Consider the following 22,515-nt stretch of genomic DNA (forward strand, 5'->3'; position numbering starts at 1 on the left):
CTACAGTGTTTATCTCATTTAACTATGATGGTCTGTGAATACATCTGTTCACTGAACAAGATTTTCATTTGCTCATAGCCAGGGGCCCTGTCTTGTTCCTTGTGTCTCCAGCTCCTTAGCACAGGGCCTGGGCATTGCATTTCCTCAATGAAGTAAGTAGGAGTTTGTGTCTGAGTTGAAAGGGCATGAAGAACAGCTACATGTTTGAGGGGCGAAGAATGATTTGGAATCATTGGGACTGATCACCTGGCAACCTTAAGTGTGTAGGGATCGAAGAGAGGAGACATGGGTGACAGTCGTGACCAGAGGACATCATTGTGCTAGGAGGCCTGACTCATACTGTGCCCATTGCCTTTGTGACTGCTGGAGGGTTGGTGGTTAACACAGCAGTGCCCCTCTGTTCTTGCATAACTTATACCTCCTAATCAGAGATTTCTCATTCATAGCCCATGAACCCGATTCCAGCACCGTTGCCTCCTGACATACCAAGCTTCAACCTCATTGGAGACACCCTGTCTTTCGACTTCAAGGATACTGACATGAAGCGACTTTCCATGGAGATAGAAAAAGAAAAGTACGTAGCCCTTCCCACCCCCACATCCTGCTGGGCAGCTGGTGAACCAGAGTGAGTCACTCTGCACCTGGGGAAAGTCAAGGGCCACCATAGCAGCTTGTTGCTAGCACCTGTAAAAGTTTGCTCTGTTCTCACTCACTGGAAGAAGAATTTCCTAATCAGAAACGAAGGACACCAGACCAGCATTTAATCTTCCAGGATAAAAACAACACTTGATTGATGCCCTGGAGTTTATAGTAGCTCAGAAGCTTCCCTAACAGGTAGGACTGGTTGTCAGGGGCTTCCGAGTCAGTCACACTGCTGCTCACATGGGCACAGAGTATGTGATGATGTTCAGAACGTTTCCTAGTTGCGTGCTGTGGTGGCTGAGCTCTCTAGCAGCTTCCATGCTTACTTTTTTTTTAAAGATTCATTTTATTTATTTATGCATACAAGAGCTGGGGTGTATGTAGGTCAGGTGCAGGGATAAGAGGATTCACCAGAGTGGGGAGCAGAACAGGCGGATTGACTGAAATACACTGCTGAGGGGAGCAGCTGGTGAGACAGGAGAGGTCTGCTGTGCCATGTGGGTCAGCAACCTGGCCAGGAATTGAACTCGTGCTGCAGTGGCTGCTGATAGACTCATAGTGCTGAGACTTAACCCCTTCTGCCAACAGGGAGGAACAGCTTCCATGTTTAGAACATGTCTCACTGGAGGCCAAGGAAGCATCCAGGGCAGTGACCAGGATGGGCCAGCCCTGGTGTGTGGGCCAGTGTTGACCAGAGCCTGGCCTGTCCTATTGCAGCAGCTTCTGCTGCACTGTCCGCTGATAGACTCATAGTGCTGAGACTTAACCCCTTCTGCCAACAGGGAGGAACAGCTTCCATGTTTAGAACATGTCTCACTGGAGGCCAAGGAAGCATCCAGGGCAGTGACCAGGATGGGCCAGCCCTGGTGTGTGGGCCAGTGTTGACCAGAGCCTGGCCTGTCCTATTGCAGCAGCTTCTGCTGCACTGTCCTTCATGTCACTTGTCCAAAATGAGAAGGAGTCCCCCTACAGAGGAAGTCTTCTACCTGAGGTCCTTCCAGTTCTCGAGGCTGTAGGTAAACTGACCAGCTCTGCCACAGCTGCCAGGGGATAGTCACAGTAGCTACCATGTATCGGGTGCTTGGGCACTGGGGTTTTTTAGCTTTAATTAATTCCCAGTAACTAACTGACATCAAAGGTAGGTTTTAGTGTTCTCATTTGTAAATGAGAACTCAGATGTAAAGCTTTTAATGAGCTCACCTAGTATCCCACAGCTGAAGAGGGACAGAACAGGGATTTAGCTCCAAGCCCACCTGCCTTTATAGCCTGTGAGCTCTCACCTTGGTCCGTGTTCTCGAGTAAACCTCTGGGAGTTTCTCTCTGGAGCCCAGCACGTGTGGCCTCGAGGAGGGCTGTTTCTCTTTGGGCTTGTACTCTGAGGTGTGGATAAGTAGCCGGTGAACCAGACTCTCTCTCCCAGTCCTTCCGCCTTTCACCAAGGCCCAGGCATTCTAGGCATGGTTGTGGTCAGGGTGAGGCTGCATCCTCTTCTGTGTCCGCTTTTTATGGTTTCTGTTTCCTTCCTCACTACCCTTGCACTGTTGACAGAGTCTATACACCAGCCATGAGAATCACTACAGATCGTTCCTTGGTATTTATTGTGTGGTTTGCTGATTCATGCCCTTTTAGCTGGATACTTCATGCTTCCCAGATTTTCAGCCATCATAGACACTGTGTGTCTACTTGCAAGTGATGGTGGGGATTGTTTTCTTCCCCGTGTTGGCTGAGCAAACATGTGTCATCCCAAAACAAGTAGGCTCCACAGCCTGTCATAAAAGGTCACTTGAATAGAGTTACTGCCCTGAGAAGGGTTGAGATGGGGAGGTTGTTTTAGGTGCCAGGAGGCTTGTTTTTGTAGAGAACTGAAAGCTATTCTGAAAGTATTTGTAGAGCACTTCATGAAAGTTTGCAGAGAGCTCTCCTATGCACGGCTGCGATCACTATCCCTATTTTACGGTCAAAGAAACAGGTTCAGAGCAGCTCAGTGACTGACTCGGGGTCCCGTGGCCTCAGTGGTCAGGTAGATCTGAACTCCAGGCTTCCGGCTCTGGGTCCCACACCAAGAGCTCACGGGTCATGGAGCACCTCAACCCTGAAATGTCTCACTGTTTGCCGAACATGTGATTCACAATGTCCTCTTGCCGGCAGAGTGGAGTACATGGAGAAGAGCAAGCACCTGCAGGAACAACTCAATGAACTCAAGACAGAGATCGAGGCCTTAAAACTCAAAGAGAGGGAGACAGCCCTGGATATTCTGCACAATGAGAACTCTGACCGGGGTGGCACCAGCAGCAAGCACAATACCATTAAAAAGGTACTGACTCTCTTGTCTTTTGCTGATCAGGACAGTCGTTAATGAAATGTGAGGTTGGCATCTGGTTTCTTCAGAAGCTGAGTCATTAGACTGTTGTCATTTTTTATATGTTCTTAATTGAGGAAATTTTTTGACTCGTGCCAGAAAGGGAATTTAATCTGCCAATGACTGTGAACCCATCGGCTTGATGGAAGGGAGCTTGTGTTAAAAGCTCTGATGAAATGAGTCCCTGTTACAGGATGGGTTTTGATCCATCATTTAGTAGTAAAGCAGTTCTGTCTTTTAAGCCGAGGGGAGTTATGCCCAGGGAGCTGCCTTACTTAATGAAAAAGCAAAAGGAAATGGAGGCTGTTGAGAAAAGGCTCCTGTTCTAGACTTTTAGTGTTTGTAACTGGCAAGGACTATGAAATTCTATTCTTGGTCTAGAAACTAAATTTTGAATTTTTAATGTTTTTCATACTTAAAAGAAAGTGTTGAGAAGAACCTCAATATTTTAAATGAGGAGACTTCACTTATGTTGCTAATCGTTCCCTATCTTTCTCCACTGGTATTTTGAGCTTTCAGCATTTTAGAGAAGTTAAATTCTATACTAATTATTGGCCCAAGAGCATACTTCTTTTACCTTGGGCCAAGTAGCAAGCTGCTCTCCTGCTTGTGATATCTGCCCCTGACTGATGGCCCAGCATCAGGTGAATGCCTGTAAAATGTCACTCAGATAAGATCATTGCATTTAGATAATGATAATTTCCATAGGGTTAATTTTTTTACTTACTCTTGAAAACGGTCTCCCAGTGTAAAGAACTATCTGTTTTCAGTGATTAAGCTGAATCTGAAAACTCAGGAGTCTGTATCTACCTGCCGTTGTTGATGGATACAGTTGGGAGTCCCAAAAACTCTCTTCACTCCAGTTGGTATGGCACCTGGTAGAGAATTCCTTTTAAAAGGGTAACCTAGAAGGAAAGACACTTCCACATTCTGTGTTCTTCTTTCCTCTGACTTCTGTTATTTACTGGGTTTCTCTTCCCAAACCAAATAATTAACAGTTAACAGAAGGGGGCTTAAAGTGAGGCCTCAGCTAGCGAGCAGACAGAAGAGAAGTAGAACCACGACTGGGCCAGTGAGCCAGTCAGCCCTCAAGGGCGCTACCTCGGCCTGCCCGGGCCCGCCCCTGCCTCTTCTCCCTGCCCCCTACTCCAGGCGCTGGGAGCAGTCGCATCATTAAGCTGTTGCAGGAGCTGGGCCCTGGGCGGCAGCAACCTGGAGTGCTGAAAGCTGGAGAGACCCATTTCCAAGCCATAAAAACAAACAAATGAAGTCACTTGTCACAGTTTCAGGCCTGTCTGAGCATTTTGCAAATGCATGTGGCATTGTTGATATCACAGGGTATGTTTTGTTTTTCTTCATTTTATTTTGCTGGTTTAGCCTCAAGCCCAAGGCAGAAGACCTATCTGCATTTGAGCCTTCAAAGTAGGTTACTCCCAGGTACTCTGTATGTGGTGATGGTACTCCCTCTGTGATACTAACCTATGCATGAGCTTGCCTGTCTCTGTCCCCAGGCACGTCAAGCCCTCCTGAGGACAGGTGGCACTGGGAACTGGCCGCAGCATGCTTTGAGTCTGAAAGCAGGCATTGTTCCTGGGGGGCTGGTCTAGCCTCCAGGGGTCTGGAAGGCTGCCTCATTCTGAAGAGCATGTCATGGGACTGTAGAACCAGTTGCCCTTCACATCTTGTGTCATTGTTGGGCTGGGGAAGGTCATGGCTTCTTGTCCAGTCAGGTCTGTCTGTAAATCCTTTGTGTTGGTGGCATATGTCTTAGATCAATAACCCTAGCATGGAAACAGGGTCATTTTGAGTGTCTCTCAAAATGAACTCAAGATCAAGCCCTTTCGTGTGGTGACATGCTTGCACCTGGCAGCTGCTGGTTGTGGAATGGAGGGGCTGCCCATGCTCTCGCCTCGTCCTCTAGAGCCTTGCCTGTCTGTCTCCATTCCTATTCTTCTCAAGCAAAGCAAACCAACAGCACGGAGGTGTGGTCTGTTGTCATTCTCAGCGAGCCAGCTGTCTCTCAGTTCTCTGAAGACTGTCTTCTGCCTTAGCTCCCCGCAGCCTGGGGTAGCGTCACGGTCAGCGTGAACTCCCACCGGGACAGTAGTTGTGGGCCCCCAGTAGACAGGCAGTCGGTGGTGGTTGAGTGAATTAATTTAATACTGCTTTTCTTCTGCAACAGTTTGTTGTTCTCCCAACAAGACTGGGCAGTGAAGATAATTGGTGCCTGATAATAAAATAGCATCCTGCCTCCGTTCCTCGCCTAATCCCCAGTAGTCCCCAGGCTGGCAAGGCCACCTCCATCCAACAGTCACATAGGATGTGTCCTTTGGAGTCCTCACTGCCACTTCTGATACTAGAATAAAATAAGCTCATTGGAATCTTTCTACCAAAAAGTGAGATCTGGCGGAAGAGAGATCCTATTTGTGGTTGTTATCCAAGCAAGAGAGGTTAGCTATTAAAGTCCCAGGTGGATCTATAAGATGGAGTTGAGCTGCCAGTGGTTCCAAAAGCCCGTAGCATAAACCCTGACTTGTGTGGCACTTTTATTTAGCAGTCTGCTGTCTCTTCAGCTTTCATACTGCGCATAGGTTGGTGTTTAGTGCCCCAACACCTAGCAGTGCGTGCCCTGAGCAGACCCACATTGGAATGACAGACGGATCGTCTGTTCATGTAATGACCCTGTGGTACTGAGGGGGAGCCGGGGGGGCCCTTTGCTTCCCTGAACTTTGTGACCAAAACAGGGGCAAGCAGATACCCCTTTTTGTTTCCATCTATGCGGTCACAGATTCTGTGCATACGACCACACTGTTCCACCTCGGTATGATTTCATCTTTCTTCTTTCTGTGATAATTCAAAATATTGAAATTCTTCAGGGGCCTGGTTTTTACCATCAGTTCTCACAGAGCTGTTACTGCAAACAAGTGAGGTCTGATTTGTAGTCAGATCTGTACTGCTCCTAGAACATGGACAGAAACCTTTTTTTTTTTTTAATGTCTTGATATGAACTTGTTTTCAAAGCAGGCTGCTAGGCTCTAGTTAATCAAGAATTGTGATTAATTAAGGGTTAATAAAGCATAGGCTTGGCGTTAGTGCAGTTGGGGTTGTGTCAGCATCACTGATGAAATAATGGTAGTTTTGCTGCGTGTAAAGTTTGGTGCACTTCCAATTTTCTAGACTTCAGTGCTCCTGCCACAGCTGCCCAGGACTAACCTCCCACCACCTGCCTGTGCTGGGGTGGCTCCGGGGTTGTTCCCACTGTAGTATAGGGCGAGGAGAGCCTCGCTGAAGAGAAACACCGCTTGAGGCTTTGGGGGTGTGGGCACCTAGAATGTTAAGGGCAGAGTTCCATCCAGAAAGCCTGGGATGAGAAATGCAACGTTTGTTGGTGAACTGGAGAGTGTCCAGGATCCTGAAAGCTCATTAATCTTGGTTCAAACCAGCCTGCATTGATTTTTGTATTGTTTTTAGTGGTTTGTGATCATGGGTTTCTTCTCCTGAAGGCTTATTCTCCTACATACTGAGATCCAGGCACATCTCCTTGCTTTCAGTTCCCTTCTGCCTCACCGAGAGGTCTTGGTGTCTGACACCGTCCCAGCAGTCTCCTCAGGGGCTGAGTAACACTTAAGTTGATTCCAGGAATTTACTCTTGGGTGATGGGGGGTGGGGGGGCTACCATGTCCCCTTGGTAATGCTGAGAGGCAGTCCAGTGCAGATAATCCAAGTTAGCCTTGGTCTGCCACTTTCTCTATAATTCTTACTTTTGCTTAAGGCTCAGTGTTCTCACCTGTAAAAGGTGAATAAAAACAGCCCTGGCCCCAAGGATTAAATGAGGAAATGCCTAGCAAACACTTACCCTAAGAGCTGGCCAAGGCTTAGAAATATATAAAGAAACAGGACCTCCCTGGTGGCGCAAGGGGTTAAGCACAGCACTGTGAAGCTATCCGCAGCTTCTGCAGTACGAGTTTGATCCCCAGCCGGCCAGGGAGCTACCCACATGGCACAGCAAGACCTCTCCTGCCTCGCCCGCTGCTCCCCTCAGCAGTGTCTTCGGTCCATCTGCCTGTTCTGCTCCCCCCTCTCTCTGGTGAATTCTCTCACCCCCTGTACCTCTGGCCCTAGCTCTTATATGCATAAAGAAATAAATCTTAAAAAAAAAAAAAAAGAAATATATAAAGAAACAAATCTGCTTGTGAACCTATGGTCAGGGACACACCACATTATGTGCACAACTCATAATAAGCATATTCATAATTGTATTAATTTCCATGTGTTTGGAGGTTAAAAAAAACACACACAAAACTTTTTAAAAGCCAGAATTCACTGGTTCCCTGATTTGAGTTTGTGAGGTATATTTTCCTCTTCCTACTAATCTGAACTCCCCACATTTTCATTTTTCTCAATTGATAATCAGTGCAACTGGTTTTGGCATTTGCATCTGAGTCAGAGCAGCACTTGTGATCAAAAGCTGCCTTTGGGAACCTAGCTTCGTTTCATTCTTGAGGGAGCGACATGTGCTCCAGGCATCTGAGTCTTTAGAGTGAGGGGTATAAGATCCACTGGTGAGGCTGGGGTGAGGGGGAAACAGGGTTTCTTGGGCTTTGAACTTCTTGCCTTCAGAGCCACAGTGAGGATGGTGCCAGAGGCAGCCGGGTGTGACTTAGCTGTGCCACACATTGGAGTGACAGTGTGGCCCCAGAGCACGCCTTTGTCAGTACCTTTGTCCCCTCTCAAAAGACGGGTTTCTCCCTCCTCAGCCCTGAACTCATCATGGTTTGTGGGCCTGTGGCACCAAGGAAGCATGGAATTTCAACACACATCAACAGATGAGAAATCATGGAGACTGTGGAGTTTAGAAAGCTTATTTTATTAGTAAACAGTTTGAATTGTCATGGTCCAGCTGTGGTTTCTGCTGGTGCAGGAACAGGAATGAAGAACCTTGACATGTATCTGAAGCTCTGGTTGCTTTTCTCGGATTAGGAAGACATATAAGCCCAATGTCATCTTCGGTCTGCACTGACTCCCCTTGGAGTTGCAGGGCTGGCGAAGTGAAGTAGAACACTTGAAACACCCTGGGAAGTGATAAATCACAGGGCAAAATTGAATATGCGTGAAAGGCAACTCCCACAATTAAAACAAACGGCCAGAGCCTCCGTGGTGACCTCTGGTCTGCATTGGCTGCCTCGAAGAGGGCTGCCCACAGTTTATGTTCCTTGTGCGGTTAATGTGTGCAGCCCTCCTGCAACGCTCATCTTGGGACTTGAATGGCTCTGCCTGCTTTGGAAACGGCATTGTCTGGTGAAGCACCCTCGGCCCTGACATAAAAGGCAGTGCACTCGCTCCCCAGCTTCAGAACAATCCTTTGTTGTCAGAACAGGCAGAGATGGGAGGAAGGAGGAGAAGAGAGGAGGGTGGGAGCGGGGCAGGGAATGCAGATTAGTGAGGAGCAGCAGCAGCTCCAGAGGTGGCCCTGGAGCACACAGAAGAGAGTGCAACCGCAGCCTCCTCCGCAGCACTGGTTCCATTCCCAGCGGGCCAGGGAGACTCCCACATGTCGATGCAGACCTCTCCTGTCTCGCCTGCTGCTCCCTCAGCAGTGTATTTCAGTCAGTCTGCCTGTTCTGCTCCCCGCTCTGTCTCTGGTGAATCCTCTCACCCTCCCGCAACTCTGACCTGTACCCCAGCTCTTGTATAAATAAAAATAAATCTTTAAAGGAGAAAAAAGAAGAAGAAGAAGAAGAGAGTGCAGTGTTACCTGAACTCTTCCCCGGCTCTATGGGAGACCCGGGAGGCATTGGGAGCCGGGGACTGGGTGCAGGGAGTACATTCTCCCGGATGGGAAGCCTGGGCTCAGCCTTGGAGGCTACTCCTGCCTTATACTGTACACTTCATCTCCGGGGGTCTCTTAACTTTGCGGGTTCACGGTTTTCTTGCTTGTTTCTTGGTAGCTCCCTAGATAGAAGATAGTATCAGCCTCTTTTTCCCAAAGACCACAACCCAGCCCCTGTTTTTGATTAAGAGACTTTCCCCAACTGTTTTCCCTTTGAGAGGCTTTGAGGTGCCTACAAACCCTGCCTAGCCCTACTAGGATATTTTATGACCATTTGAAAATGCCTGAGGACATTATTGGGTCTTATTTGATGCAGTAAAACATCCCATTTGGTCCCTCAGCACTGAAGATATGTTTCAGTGCAGCTTTCCTCCAGCACCTGATTTGTTACTGCAACAGTGGGAGGGATGCACACTCATTCTGCAGGCTCGAGGTTCTGTTCTTAGATCCTTGCCATGATGTCCCTTCTGATATTGGCAAATTAAAAATGACATCAGTGTATCTGCACCTTTTTCCTAAGTACTCGCTCAGCGTGTTCTGTAGCTGTCAGTTAGTTAGCCTCCACCTGCCCAGTGAAGTGAATCAGGCCGATCAGTCCATTTTCCAGGTGGAGGGATGGAGGAGCAGAGAGCCCTGCTTGCATCATACATGCAGCTCCAGACACCGCAGACACCAGTCTTCGGACATCTTTCTGCTGCTTTAGGTCCCTAAAGAATCAATATACAAAAAGGACCCCCCTGGGTTTTCCCTGGCAGGCTTCTTTTTAAAGCAGATAAAATAGCTAACACCAAATTAGAAGTGTTAATTGGGATGGACTTGACCTTTCATCCCACCTCTGTTTAGGGATATGCTGTGGACAGCCCTCTCCCTGTGGGCATCTCCAGATAGCATTTGGGTGCAAGCTGTCACTAGCAAGACCAGCAGGAAAGCTTCATCTGGCCAGTTTACAACTGCTCCCTCCCTTCACCAGCCCTGCCCCCTCAGCTCCGGTCTGGAAAGGGGAATGTTTATCACACCATAAACCAAAGATTATGTTGGAATTTGTTGCCGCTGGATTTGGCTGTCACCTTTCTGCTCCAGAGTCTCCCGGTGAATCCAAGTGCCAGAGAATCTGCATGTCCTTTTCTCTCTGTTCCCTCCCCCGCTCCTTCATTTTCAATATGTAGTGCTGGAGAGGAAGTATAACATGATTTTAGGGCTCGCATTTCAATTCCACTGCATTTTTATGGGACAAGCAGAGTCTCAGTGCCTGAAGTTATTAGGTTAGTATCTAAAATGGGTTCAACATTGTGGGTCTTAATGTTTAAAATGAATTAGGTGGCCCCCTCCCACCTTCCTTTTTGTTCCCTAGGGACAAGTGGATTGAGGCAAGGCCCCTAGAGACTAGTTGGAGGAATCCTGGTGCTCTGATTAGTTTTGTTCTCCCAGCTTAATTGTAGAGCTTCCTTTCTCTTATTATTGATAGCCAAAGTGGCTCTGTGTCCTGCCCACCCCCACATCACTCCCTTTTGCTTTAGGAACAAGATTATCACAATGCGGCCTTGTGAATCAATTTTCTCTATGTGCTGATGAAAGTGTAATTCATTCTTAATCAAGCAGCTTTGCTGCTGCAGGCTCAGTGCCGGAATACATTTAGTTACCCTCCCATCACTTTGGGAAACGATCCCCCTGAAAGGACTTTTAGAGGAGAACTGGAAGGAGAGAGTTGGCAGCCAGTCTTGTGCTGTGTTTTTCCAGTAGGGGGCAGTCTTGGGAATGATGCTGGAGTTGCCTTTGTGACTGGAAGCCTTCCAGGGCGCCTGACCTAGAGGCATTGGTGAGCCTGCTGCTTGTCACAGGTGCCTTCGGGTTTGGGGTCTCTAGACCCTGGGCCCTCTCTCAGGAGTGGGCAAGTACCCACTTGTGTCCCGATGGGCTGGCTGAAACCCTCCCCCTCCCCCTGTTGAGTCTGCATGTTGTGTGCCTGTCCCCATTAGGGAGAAACTGCTGGGTACCAGGTCCTTTCTGGGGTTGCAAGGAGCCAACCTCCTATCTTTTTTAAGGAGACTGACATGTCTCTTGAATCTGAAGTAGCTTAGATTGGGTGGACGTGTCCATCTGGTCATACCACACACAGTTTCAGGAGGGTGAGGAGGGCTCGCTCTGTCCAGTCACCCCCTGTCCTGCCCTTTCACAGCCTGGTGACTTTCACGAACAACTGGCAGTTGGAGGGCGAAATGAGCGGGGTAAAGTCACTCTGCCAGAGTTTGGATGCTGGACAGGAAGGATGAGCCCTGCCCAACAGGTGAATTGGAGCCCCCACAAGATTCCAGCCTGGCTGCCTAGATCTGCAGCCGAAAGAGAAAAGGAACTTTGCCTGCTCAGAATGGATTGGATTAGTGACAGATTCGAACAGCCGGTTGGTTCAGTCAAGAGAGAACTTAATTCCTCTTGTATTATTCACACGGCTGATTTTAATCAGATGTGAAGAGACAGCTGGAAGAGAGAAGCGGGTCAGCCCAGTGCCTGGTGAGGAAACTTTGTGTTCTTTTAGTCATCTTCAGGGAACTGGCAAGAGCACAGTGGACTGGAGACTTTGTGAGGATCTGTGTGGTTTGCCGCTTCCCAGAGGAGCGGGCATGACCGCTAGGACTCCTGTGACTGGCCCGGGTCTGGATGCACTGTGGCCTGTGGAAGGCCTGTGACAGCCCAGGTCGCCGGCTTCTGGCAGAGTTCTACCTGCTTGTCCTCAGAAAGATTCAGAGCACTGGACCAGGTTTGGCAGGGCCCAGAATCGTGCAGCCATCATCGGGAGACCCTGCCTGTCTATCTGTGTCCTGAGGCTTTTCTGCTTTATCGCTGACTAAAATTCGGAGATCTCTTCCCGGACAGCCTTGGAGATTCACTGTGGCCTCCGCAGTGTGCTCCTAAAGCCCGCAGCCCGCACACTCGGGGAATCCCCTCAGTTGCCCTCTCCTGGCAGGGCAGGCCAGGTGGTGGGCATGGAGGGGCATTGTTATAGCACCGGAGCAGAGCAAATGCAGGCTGGTGGGTGGGACTCAGGAGACCCAGCTTCGGTTCTCACAGTGCATGGTGAGGAGGCGCAGGCCCAAGTCAGATCATCTCCATGGGGCTCTGCTGGGCCATGCTGAGAGCCAGGATGGTAGGTCACTGAGCAAGAAAAAGGACCAAATGTTGACACAGGCTTATAGGCATTAGGGTGTGAGAGGGTGACAGGAAGCCAGGACACTTGTTAGCTGTTTTTCGTGGGTATGCAAAGAAGACCCACAGAGGCAGTTTATTTTATGAAGGGAGGACTAGCTTTGTGTCATTTCCTCTGAGCCTCCCCTTTCTCTTTATGAAAACCTCCTGCTTGTAGCTGTACTGTAAAGGTGACATTAGTGAGCTTTCTAGAAACAGCAGGTGGTGAAGTGGTGATCCGCAGGTGAGGAGAGTATGCCCAGCCTCTCCCCGCCTGCCTCCCACCCCTGCTCTTCAGCAGGAGCTGTGCCTTCCTGTGTAAGATTTGGGGAGTGCTGGCCAGCTCAGGAGGAGGATATTTTGATGTCTAAGATAAAGGATGCTGCTGAGGTGGAAGCAGGCAGAGGCTGTGGTGGCGACTGGAAGGATTCCAGCAGTGGGCAGTAGATTCCGGTGGTGATTCTCTGACGACAGAGCTAACAGAACTGGAACTGTATACCCAGGAGCTGTACAGTAAGGGGAACAGGTGGGAGCAGTGGTGGCCAGGTCTGGCTCTGGGTCGAGGCAGGAGGCTCCATCTCCCCCTGGCATCAGCAACTGCATCTTAGCTTCCTCTGTCCAGGGCCTCTGCCTGCCCTCCAGCTGCCTGGTACCTCTTGCTGAGGCCCCTTGTCTGTGGTGCTTACTTCTGCTTGACCAGAGAATTTGACTTAGTGACACACATTCCTTGGGGCTGGGGCACAGCTTTCACTTTTGCAAGGTAAGAGGTCAGGCTGAGCTCCTGCTGTGGGATATGGGGTGGGCAGTCCAGGAAGCATCCTACCCATTCTAAGAGGGTTTTGCCTCCTAACGAGCACAGCTTCCAATAACTGGAATCTGGTGCTGCCCAAGCTGCCAAAACCCTCCCCTGGCTCTTGGAGGGGACAGCCAGCATGCTCCTCTGATAGGGGATCCAGGAATTCTTGGAGCCAGTGTTGTACAAATGGGCAGGAGGCTCTCGGAGGCCCCCACAGCCTGGGCTCCCTGCCTGGGGACATGGCCAGGCCTCTCAGGGGCATCCGCTTGCCCTGCCTTGGACAGCAGGATCCAGGGCAGCACATCACACTGCCTTCACCTGCACCCACTTCTAACCTGCACTCTGCTCTGCTCCCCCCACGGGAAAGAGGAGCCAGAACTGGGGGAAGAGGAAACATTTTGACACTGCTATTAGTACTAACAGCTGCTGAGTTCTCATCATGCTGCAGGCACAGTGCTGAGTGCTTCCCAGTCACTCTGCACGTCACCGGGGACTGCCACCACCTCCGCTTCACAGTGGAGAACTGAGGCCGGGGGGGGGGGGGGGGGGGGGGGGGGTGCTGGGTAAGCGACCTGCCCAGGGCTGCACGCTGGTCGGTGGCCCAGATGAGCTTTGGGTCGGGCTGTGCTTTCGGAGCAGGCTGTGAAGTGGTGTGTAGAAGGGCTCTAGGCGGGGCCCTGTCTCCTGAGGATCTGGGATCAGGTGTGGGAAACACCTGAGTGGGGACACTGGGACACTGGGTTTCACACCTTTTACCTTTTGATTTAAACTCTTCTCCCCAGGGAATCCCCCCCACCCAACGCCTTGAGTGTCCTCCTTTGTTCTTCCCCAGGAACCATCCTGGTTCCCATTATCACAGAGCACTTAACTCCGGGCCCTTCTCTGACTGCATTTAGAGAGAAACTCATCCAAACCTGTTTCCCTTCTGGAGGGAGTTCCATTTCAGCAAAGAAATGAAAGCCCTCTCCATTCCCATTAGAGCTGGGCTTTGGGCTTTCCAAAGGGCTCCTGAAATTGGTTCCATGGAAGAAAACAGCTCAGATGCCTCCCTGCGTTCAGCTTGTTAGTCAGGAACTTCAAGGCCAAAAAATTTGGCAGGATTTAAAGAGCTGCCTCTCAAGCTGTCTCATTTTGGGTGCGCTGATGGTGAAGTGTTTGGGTCTAGTCTTCCTCCCATCCTTGGCGTCGTGGATGGTAATGAGGACTTTTTTTTTGGATTCAGAGACTATAAGAGGTCAAGGGAATGGGCCAGACCATCTAGCCTCCCACTGTGGTTTAACTCCAGAGGAAAGAGACTCAGAAGGTCCAGGGCGCCTGAGGCTACACAGTGAGCTGGTGACAGAATTGGTGCCTTCTCCTGCCTGTGTGGTGCCCTCACCTTCCTCACACATCTCACCTGGTTTCATTAGCGCATATCTCTTATTCACTCAACAAACGTTTGCGCTCCTATTAGGTGCAAAGCATGAAGTTAAGTGGTTTGGGGGATTGAAAACCAATTGCTGGCTGAGAAACCCGGTCTTGTCTGAGTGGTTGATTTCAGGAGTAGAGTAGGGAGCCAAGTGCTTCTGTTTGGGGAGATCCTAGAAGTTGCCTCCAAAGTTAGGAAGCTGGGGTTCAGCAGTGCAGGAGGTAGGAAAGTCTAGTGTCTCATCCTTCACACCAGGAGCTCACCTTTGATCCCTTCCTCCCTTCCCTGTCTCCCAGCTCTGTGCTGCTCAGGGCAATGCTCTTCCGCTCTTCCGGGGCAGCCTTAGTTTCTGGCGGAACACTGCCTGTGGGCACCGTCCTCCCTGCCTGAACCAGCCCCACCGACAAAAGCCTCTCGCCTCCCAGTTCATGGAAGGAAACCCCCTCTCAGCTGCTGGGTCGTGGGCAAGTCAGCCCTAGGCCACCCGAGGAACCAAGGAGCAGAAGGGACAAGCTCTTACTCATGCAACACAGGCCTGCCTTGCATGAGGCCGTGTTGCCTTGCCCAGTGGCATCTCCAGGGTATGAGGACCCAGGCACTTACCCTGACAGGCTGTTCCTGTGAGCCCTGGCAAGGATTAGCATCCCAGGCTGGCACCGCTGCAGACAGCACATCACAGAGGTCATCTTTGAGGCTCTTTTGTAGACGGGAATGTGAAACTCTGTTTAAATGTCCAGGGATCTCATGCCATTGTGAGATGACATTTTCCTGCTGACGTGCTTTTGCCCCACCAGCCTTCCCTCCTGGCATGTCTTCATTTGTCACCTCCTCATTTGAATTCTTGGGCAACTCTGGACTGATCACCAGCTTCTTGAACAGCTATTTGAACAGTCTTCCCTTTCATTCCAAACCACCTTTGAGGTTGGTCCACAGCAGGATGGCACCCTGTTACGAAAGAGCGGAAATCGGTCCCCCTTCAACTTCTTCTTTGCTTCCTTGCAGCTCACCTTGCAGAGTGCCAAGTCCCGAGTGGCCTTCTTTGAAGAGCTCTAGCAGGTGACCCAGCCACCCCAGGATCTGCCACTTCTGCTGCTCCCTGCACCGGCGGGATGGGTCAGACAACACGGGAGCCATCTGTAGTTGAGCTGTCTGGGAGCTTCCGTGGGAGCTCTGGAACTTTCCCCAGCTGAGTGGAGAGCCCAGCCCCCTTCTTGTGCAATTGCCTTGAACCTTGACCCTGCAGAGCTCTCTCTCACAGGGTTTGAGTTCTCCTCACCCGAGTCTTTAAATTTTTTGAGAAGTATTTGTCTTTCCTTGTCTATCGAGGGGTCCTATTTCTCCTTCGTGAAAGGTACCCTGGGGTGTGCATCTTACTGTCCAGTGCTGGGAAGTGGTTGTAGGGAATGAAGTGCACAGTCCCCCCGGAGACCTGGAGACTGGTGCTAACACCCTCACCTCCCCAGGGTTCCAGAACATTCATCTGCTCCTGTTGAGATGAATGGCATGCATCTGTTGAGGTACTGACATGCAGAGAAGAAGCATGGCCCACCTGAACCGAGGCCCAGAGCGACCTGCCTGCACATCGTCAGTGACCATATGCCCACTGCTCACAGTGAGCCAAGCGATGGGCCCTGGGCCCAGGCACCCTGGGCAGCCGAGCCATCTCGCTGCCAGTTGGCAGGGAATGGGAAAGGGAGCTGTGACTGGGGAAAGATTTTAGGTAGAAGCTGTGATGACGGTCTGGCTGCCAGCAGAGGGTCTGGGAGGCCAGTAGAGCCTTGTAAGAATCTGCACCACACAGAACATTCATGGAACTCCTACCACCCCAGACCAGGGTCCTAGAGGCATGCAGGGAGCCAGGTATGTCTTCCCCACTTCCCTTCAGCCTTAGCCTCTCCTGCCTGTGCCGGACAGGGGTCTCCCTGTCATGCTCTAGTCGGCACCTGATAGCCCAGCCCTGACGGGGGCAGGGAGGGCTCTTAAGGCACTCGAGCCTCATGGGCACTGCCTCCTACTGCCCAAACACTGAGCTCTACCGCCCCCATCTGTGGGGCTCATCTGAATCACCTTTTCTCCAGGTCACTACCAGCCCCTCCTAACCCATTGTTGTCCCTGGGCCTCATTTTGCTGTTGCCTTTGTCCCCCAGAAAGCCCTTTATGTACCTTATATATCAGAAGACCTGCGGGCTGTGTGGGGTCCCTTTGTCCACCCCTCCCCCCCAGTGCGAGCCAGTCACAGGGTCACTCACAGACGGTGCTTCACACCCGCTGGCACGCAGCTCACCTTCATGGGGGCAGCAACAGGTCACAGAACCACCCGTAGTCACACTCACACTCACTACTTGGGTTGGAGCCATTCTCCTTTCCTCTCTCCATGGCTGCCAGTGCCAGGCAACCAACTGTCCCTTCAGATCCCTCCACTGGGGCTGTTGTGTAGAGCAGGTGATTTGTCTTAACCAGGGAAAGGATGATTGTTAGATGAAGACAGGGGAAGGCCTGGAGATTTCCTGAGAACAGAGGTGTCTTTGGCAATTCTATGTGGTTTTGAGAAACTGAGCCTTTTTTCCAGTCAGGCTGACCTCGTGGTGTCTGGTACCGCCTGCCAGCTTCTCGGGCCACCTTGCCCTAAGGACGTCAGCCCTCTGTGTCAGCAGCCTTTAGGACATGTAGGGTGGGGCTCCGCCTCTGAACACTAAGCATAGATGACTGTGACTAAAACAATTCCCTGTGTCTCCCTCTCCCTCAAAGGTCTCTTCCCGCAACCTGGGTGGGGGTTTGGGGAAGGGACATCCTCAGGCGTTTGTAACTTAAGCTCTGGTTCTTGTGTTGCGACTCCATCAGGCTCGCCACGCATCCCTGAATTTCCGTGAGGAAATTTCCTCCCGACCTGTGAATTTAATCTGTAACAGTACTGTGGGCACAGGAGCTGGCTGGTGGCTTATAAAACGTTGTTAGACCTTGTTTTTTCATTTTTTAAACTGCTATGTGTAAGTCTGAAGTCCGGGAAATGCCCAGCCGTGTGGCCACAAAGGAGCCAGCTGGTGTCTGAGCTGTGACAGGACCACCCTCAGCCTGGAGCAGACTCACTCAGCCTGAACACTTGGGCTCTCCTTGGAGACGAGAGCTGGCGGGCACCTGGCCAGGTGGGGAGGATGGCAGCCCTGAGAAAGGGGAGCTTGTTTTTCAGAGACTTGTGCCTGTGGCCACCTGACTGCTTTCTTTCTAAGTGAACGTTTTTAGGGCAGAGGAGCTTCTCAAGTAAGGACGTCCACTGAGAGCAGGGCCCTGGCTGCGATTATTTCATTACGAGACTTCTGATGGTTCTTGGGCAGCAACACCACGCTGGGAAAACACTGCCCGGCTAGCAACACTCCGTGGGACTGTGCTATTGACCCTTACCTGTGGCAGCACAGACCACCTAGTTCACCCTGACCGAGCCCCCACCTCAGCCACAGCACCCTGACCTGTGGTACCTGCTCAGTTATTCATGTGCCTGCCAGACCCTGCTAGACAACACCCCGTGGCATTACATAACACTTCTTAAGTGACTGTGTTTTGTAATCTAGGGGACAGATTTCTCTCTCTCTCCCTTTTTTTCCCTTTCAAATCAAAACAGCAAGACCAGAGGCTGACAACCAGCTACGGTGACTAAGTGTTCCTCACTGACAGGGCTGGGGCCAGGCAGCCCCTGGAGAGAGTGGCCTTGGCAGGGAGACAGCTTCCCCCAGATGCCCTGGAGCCAGGATGCCCCTCTTGGGCTTCCAGGGATACTCCATCCATTTTCAAAGATGTCAAACCCGACCTCCCTTCAGGCCAGAGTCCCGCCTCCTGTCAGGGCCACACCATGGAAAGCTAGTTTCTATTCTGGGGGACTGTTGTAATTTAAATGATTGTTTTAATAAAAATTCTAAGTTGTAAAAAGTTTGTCTTGGACTTCCTCAGTCTGCTTGTTGCGGAGATGACACTGGGTGGCAAGGCTGCCTCTCGTGGGCTCTGTGAGGGAACTATCCTCCCAGACTGCCAGACTTCAACACGAGTCCCATGTCTTAAAAGCATCACCTTTTCCGTGCTGATGATACAGCACCCCTTACTATACCTTCATCTGGGAACTTCCTTCCCTTTTCCTGCGGGGTATACAGGGTCAGAAAGGACCCAGAACCAGGTCCCAGTGCCCTCATTTCCTCTCCACACGCCCCGTCCACTCCCAGTTCCAGACCTGAAGAGTAGGGCACTGGACTGGGTGATCTCCTAGGTGCTTCTCCTTCCTGGTTGCCCCATTCTGGGTCTGGAGAAAGTGGGTGGTGGGGAGGCTTGCAGAGCCACCGGGGCCCTGGGCACTGTCTGCAACAGCTAGTGACACCGAGCTGTTGTCCTGAAGCCACACGACATTCACACTCGAATCACACTTGAGGTTGGGAATTACCACTGCAGAGCTTGCATTTTTCGTTTTGTTTCTATTTTCTTTTTTTAATCTACATAAGTCCTTTATTAAGACCAAAACCTAATAAACTATCTCAAATCACACTGTCCAAAATCAGAGATTTCAGTGGCACAGTGAGTTATCAAGACTTCCAAGGGAACAGTCATGCCTGTCAGACATGTCAGAATACATTTCAGGTCTTCACTGTACAAGCAGTAAGGAAAATAACCTATCAGAACACCCCAGATTTTCCGAAAGAATTTGAGTTAAATATAACTCTTTATGTTTTAGAAAGATATGTTTAAAGTTGTAAAAACTAGGGAATTGTGGGCCTCCCTGGTGGTGCAAGGGGTTAAGTCTCAGCACTGTCAAGCTGTCACTAGCCACTGCAGAATGAGTTCCATCCCCGGCCAGGGAGCTGACCCACATGGCGCAGCAGACCTCTCCTGTCTTACCCACTGCTCCCCTCAGCAGTGTATTTCAGTAGATCTGCCTCTTCTGCTCTCCACTCTTGTCTCTGGTGTATCCTCTCACCCCCTATACCTCTGGCCTACACCCCAGCTCTTGTAAGCATTTAAAAAAAAAAGGAACTTATTTAAAAAAACAAACTAGGGTGCAAGAGGTTAAGCACAGCACTGTGAAGCTATCCGCAGCCTCTGCAGCACAAGTTCGATCCAGCTGGCCAGGGAGCTACCTGCATAGCACAGCAGACCTTTCCTGTCTCACCCGCTGCTCCCCTCAGCAGTGTATTTCAGTCAGTCTGCCTGTTCTGTTCCCCACTCTGTCTCTGGTGAATCCTCTCACCCCTGCACGGCTGGCCTGTACCCCAGCTCTTGTATGCATAAATAAATAAATCTTTTAAAAAAACAAACTAGGAAATTGTAACATTATTTTGTTTTAAATTTATAAATTTAGTAACTATATTAAGCTGCTTATTGGAGAAATAAGGTAAAATAGCCTCATTTTTTTAAAAGGCCGATGCTATTTTCAATGGTTCGAAATAGTTTGATTTTCTGTGTAGTCTAAGCCCGAAAAAGTACTTCATAATACTGAGCATTTTGAAACCATCCAGACAATATTTTCACTGATTTTTTTTTTAAGCTACCTCCTAACCCTCATAAGATAGTAATGTGTTCACACAGCTCTCGAGGTTTCCATAAGTGTGGCTAAAATTAATCGTATTGGGATTTGGTATGGGATGACCGGTCGATTTCTCCTCCGCCTTTGTCCCCTTCTGTTTTGACTGTGCTGTCAGCCCAAAGCTGCTGACCGGGTCTCAGTACTTAATTGTGGCGTTTGCAGCCCACTCTCATGGGATCCCTGCGTGGATCCTCTGGCCTCCCTGCCAACACTTTGTCCTTTTGCCTTTGGTCCTCATCTGAGAACTGAGAGCCTGGCAGATGTGCCCACGCCACCCACCCCGGCAGCCTTCACTTTGGAGGAGCAGCTCGGGAGCCTCCCACATGTAACAAGTTGGCAGCAGGACTGGGCCGGGGAAAGGTATTGGCGAGATTGCTGCAACCGTGTCTAATCTAAATTTTTGTACGTCTGGGGAACAGAAAGTCGAGCCATACGCAGTCTCTTTCCTTCTCAGACAGCGCAGACAGCTGCGAGAGGCCAAGGGCTCCTCTCCCCTCCCGGCCGGAGTGGCGGGGCTCCCTGGCAGCCTGTCATCACTGCATTACGGCAGGAGGCTGCCTCGGCAGGCCGCAGTCCCAGGGCTCGCTCACAGACAGCTCGGCCATCCGTCAGCTTCACGAGCACCTGAAGTGTCTCCGAGAGGAACCCGCCATGTCCTCTCCTGGTTCCCTCTCGATGCCCATTTCTCATTGGGGAGGTAGCCCCAGGACAGCACCTGGCATGATGCCTCTAAGCCGAAGAAATCAAGACATCTGAAGAGCTTCATAGTCGGAGAACAAGAGCCCGCCTCACCCCTCCCCTGCTGCACATTTGCTCTCTGCCACCTGGCTCCCCCTGCCCTGCAGGGCCAGGCGCTATGCTCCCCGAAACCTGCTTCCTCCTCTAGAAAGAGGGTTGAGAATGATGCCTCCGGGTACCTCTGGATTATTGCTGGGATGACATAAAGATGCAAAAAGTGCTCAGTTTTCTAAGAAAAAAACTGAGGCTAGGTAGCAGTGGCACTGTTATTTACTAGCACCAGAAGCAGCTCACAGGGAGAAACATGCAGCATTCACAGCCAGCCCGAGGTGGGGTCGACACCTACTAGTGGCTCAGCGCCCTTCCTGACTAGCAACTCAGACACACCTGGGTTCAAGTCCCTGTTCAGCCACTTCCCAGCCATATGACCCTAAGCAAGTGACCTAACCTTTGGGCATCTGCAGTTTCTTCATCTGTAAAAGGGAGACGTTATAGGTTTTGTGGGGGACCGTAATGCCTAGGGAGCTCTTGGCACACTGCCACTGGGGGAGGACGGTTCTTCTTCTGGATGCTTCCTGGGTGGGGGTGGTGGCAAGAGGAAGCCCAGAAGAGAGCAGTGGTCACCCAGAGGAAGTCTCCATTTGTTGGGCCCAGGCCCAACAGCAGCCCCCATGTGGGCCCCATCACCTCCACCTGTACCGGGGACCTAATGAAGCTGCATCTGGCCTGTTTGTCCTCCCTGTGTTTGCCCAGTGCCAGCTGCAAAGCCCAGGAGATGATAGATAACCCAGGCTGGGGTTCCTGCAGAGGATGTTCTGGTCTGGTCACATGAATACCTGCTGCTCTGGTCAATAATTTACTGGAAGCTCAGGGTGGAAGAGGAGCTAGGCGGGCAGGCCTTACCTCTGCACCTGGAGCCCTGCCCTGAGCCCATGGGTACCTGGGCTGTAAAAACCCAACCGCAGACGCCAGGAAGGCACGGCAGTGACCTAATTTTCTCTTATCAGGCATAAGGAAGAAGTCCCTGTGGGGTTTTGCCCATTTCCAATATAAATAATGTAATTCCCCCATCTGCCTGCTGGGGAGGAAGGGGCAGCCTTTGATCTGAAGGAATTAAGTCAGTAAACAAAAGCCAAGAAGGCTGCAGAGGTGTCTCACTGTGGGCACCTGCTGTGCCACTTACCCTCAGTGGGGCGTTAAATTCAGACAAGTGAAGTGGACCACTGAGGGCCAGTAACGTCCCCTCATGGCCAGCTGAGTCCCCAGATACTTTCCCAGGACACGGCACCCATCCGCTGTATGTGCTGATGCTGTACGTGCTTGGGCCTTGGGTAAATTTCAGTGGAGGATAATTCTGAGGGAAATGTGTGTGCCACACCGGAGCAGCCTGGCCTGGGCAGCTCAGCCCGGGTGCCCCGGGCTGGAGAAGAACCTCCCACTGTTGGAAGAAGGGGTCTGTGACTGGCGGAGCCACCCAGACTGTCCCACAGAGGGCCACGCAGGTCCAGTCCGCATTCAGAGAACAGGCTTGGGTTCTGGGCCCTCCAGCTCGGCTTCCAGCTGTGAGGCCTTGAGCGGGTCCTGTCCACTCCAGGCTTCCACGTCCTCGACCACAGAACAGGCCAGAGGAACTCTGAGGCAGCTTCCGGCTCCAACAGCCTATAAACATCATTTTTTAATTATTATTATTATTTTTTTTTGGTGGGACCCTCGCCGGTGGCCGGGGATTGAACTGACGCTGCAGCGGCTGCGGGCAGCCTCGCAACCCAGCGCTCAACCTCTGCGCCACCAGGGGAGGCCCATAAATGTCATTTCTAAATGTACTCCTCGGGCTCCTCTCCCAGGCCCTGTCAAACCAGCTTCACCCTTCAAGGAGCCAGAAGGAAGGGGGTAATTGGTCCAGGATCCCCCAGGGGCAGCCACTGCCGGAGCTGGACAAGAATCAGGGTCCCACACAGACAGCCAAGCTTGCCCATCCTTTCTCCTAGCCCCAGGATCCTCT

General features: G+C 51.0%; 1 protein-coding gene across 3 annotated transcripts in view; it reads left to right on the plus strand.

The window, feature by feature from the left end:
* NF2 (NF2, moesin-ezrin-radixin like (MERLIN) tumor suppressor) overlaps positions 1–15,532 on the plus strand; it is a 73,464-nt gene extending 57,932 nt beyond the window's left edge. Inside the window, exons 14-17 of one of the 3 annotated variants that reach the window (XM_037510852.2) lie at positions 447–574; positions 2,791–2,956; positions 4,379–4,423; positions 15,218–15,257. In XM_037510852.2, the coding sequence (XP_037366749.1) occupies positions 447–574; positions 2,791–2,956; positions 4,379–4,414 (330 nt within the window). In that variant the 3' untranslated portion in view covers positions 4,415–4,423; positions 15,218–15,257. Of the gene's footprint in view, positions 1–446; positions 575–2,790; positions 2,957–4,378; positions 4,424–15,217 lie in introns of all 3 variants that reach the window. The other 2 variants (XM_037510851.1, XM_054695239.1) reach the window with 2 other exon arrangements.
* The last annotated feature ends 6,983 nt before the right edge of the window (positions 15,533–22,515 follow it).

Source organism: Talpa occidentalis, unplaced genomic scaffold, assembly GCF_014898055.3.
Source record: "Talpa occidentalis isolate TD23 unplaced genomic scaffold, MPIMG_talOcc4v2.1 talOcc4.14, whole genome shotgun sequence".
Taxonomy (NCBI): Eukaryota; Metazoa; Chordata; class Mammalia; order Eulipotyphla; family Talpidae; genus Talpa; species Talpa occidentalis.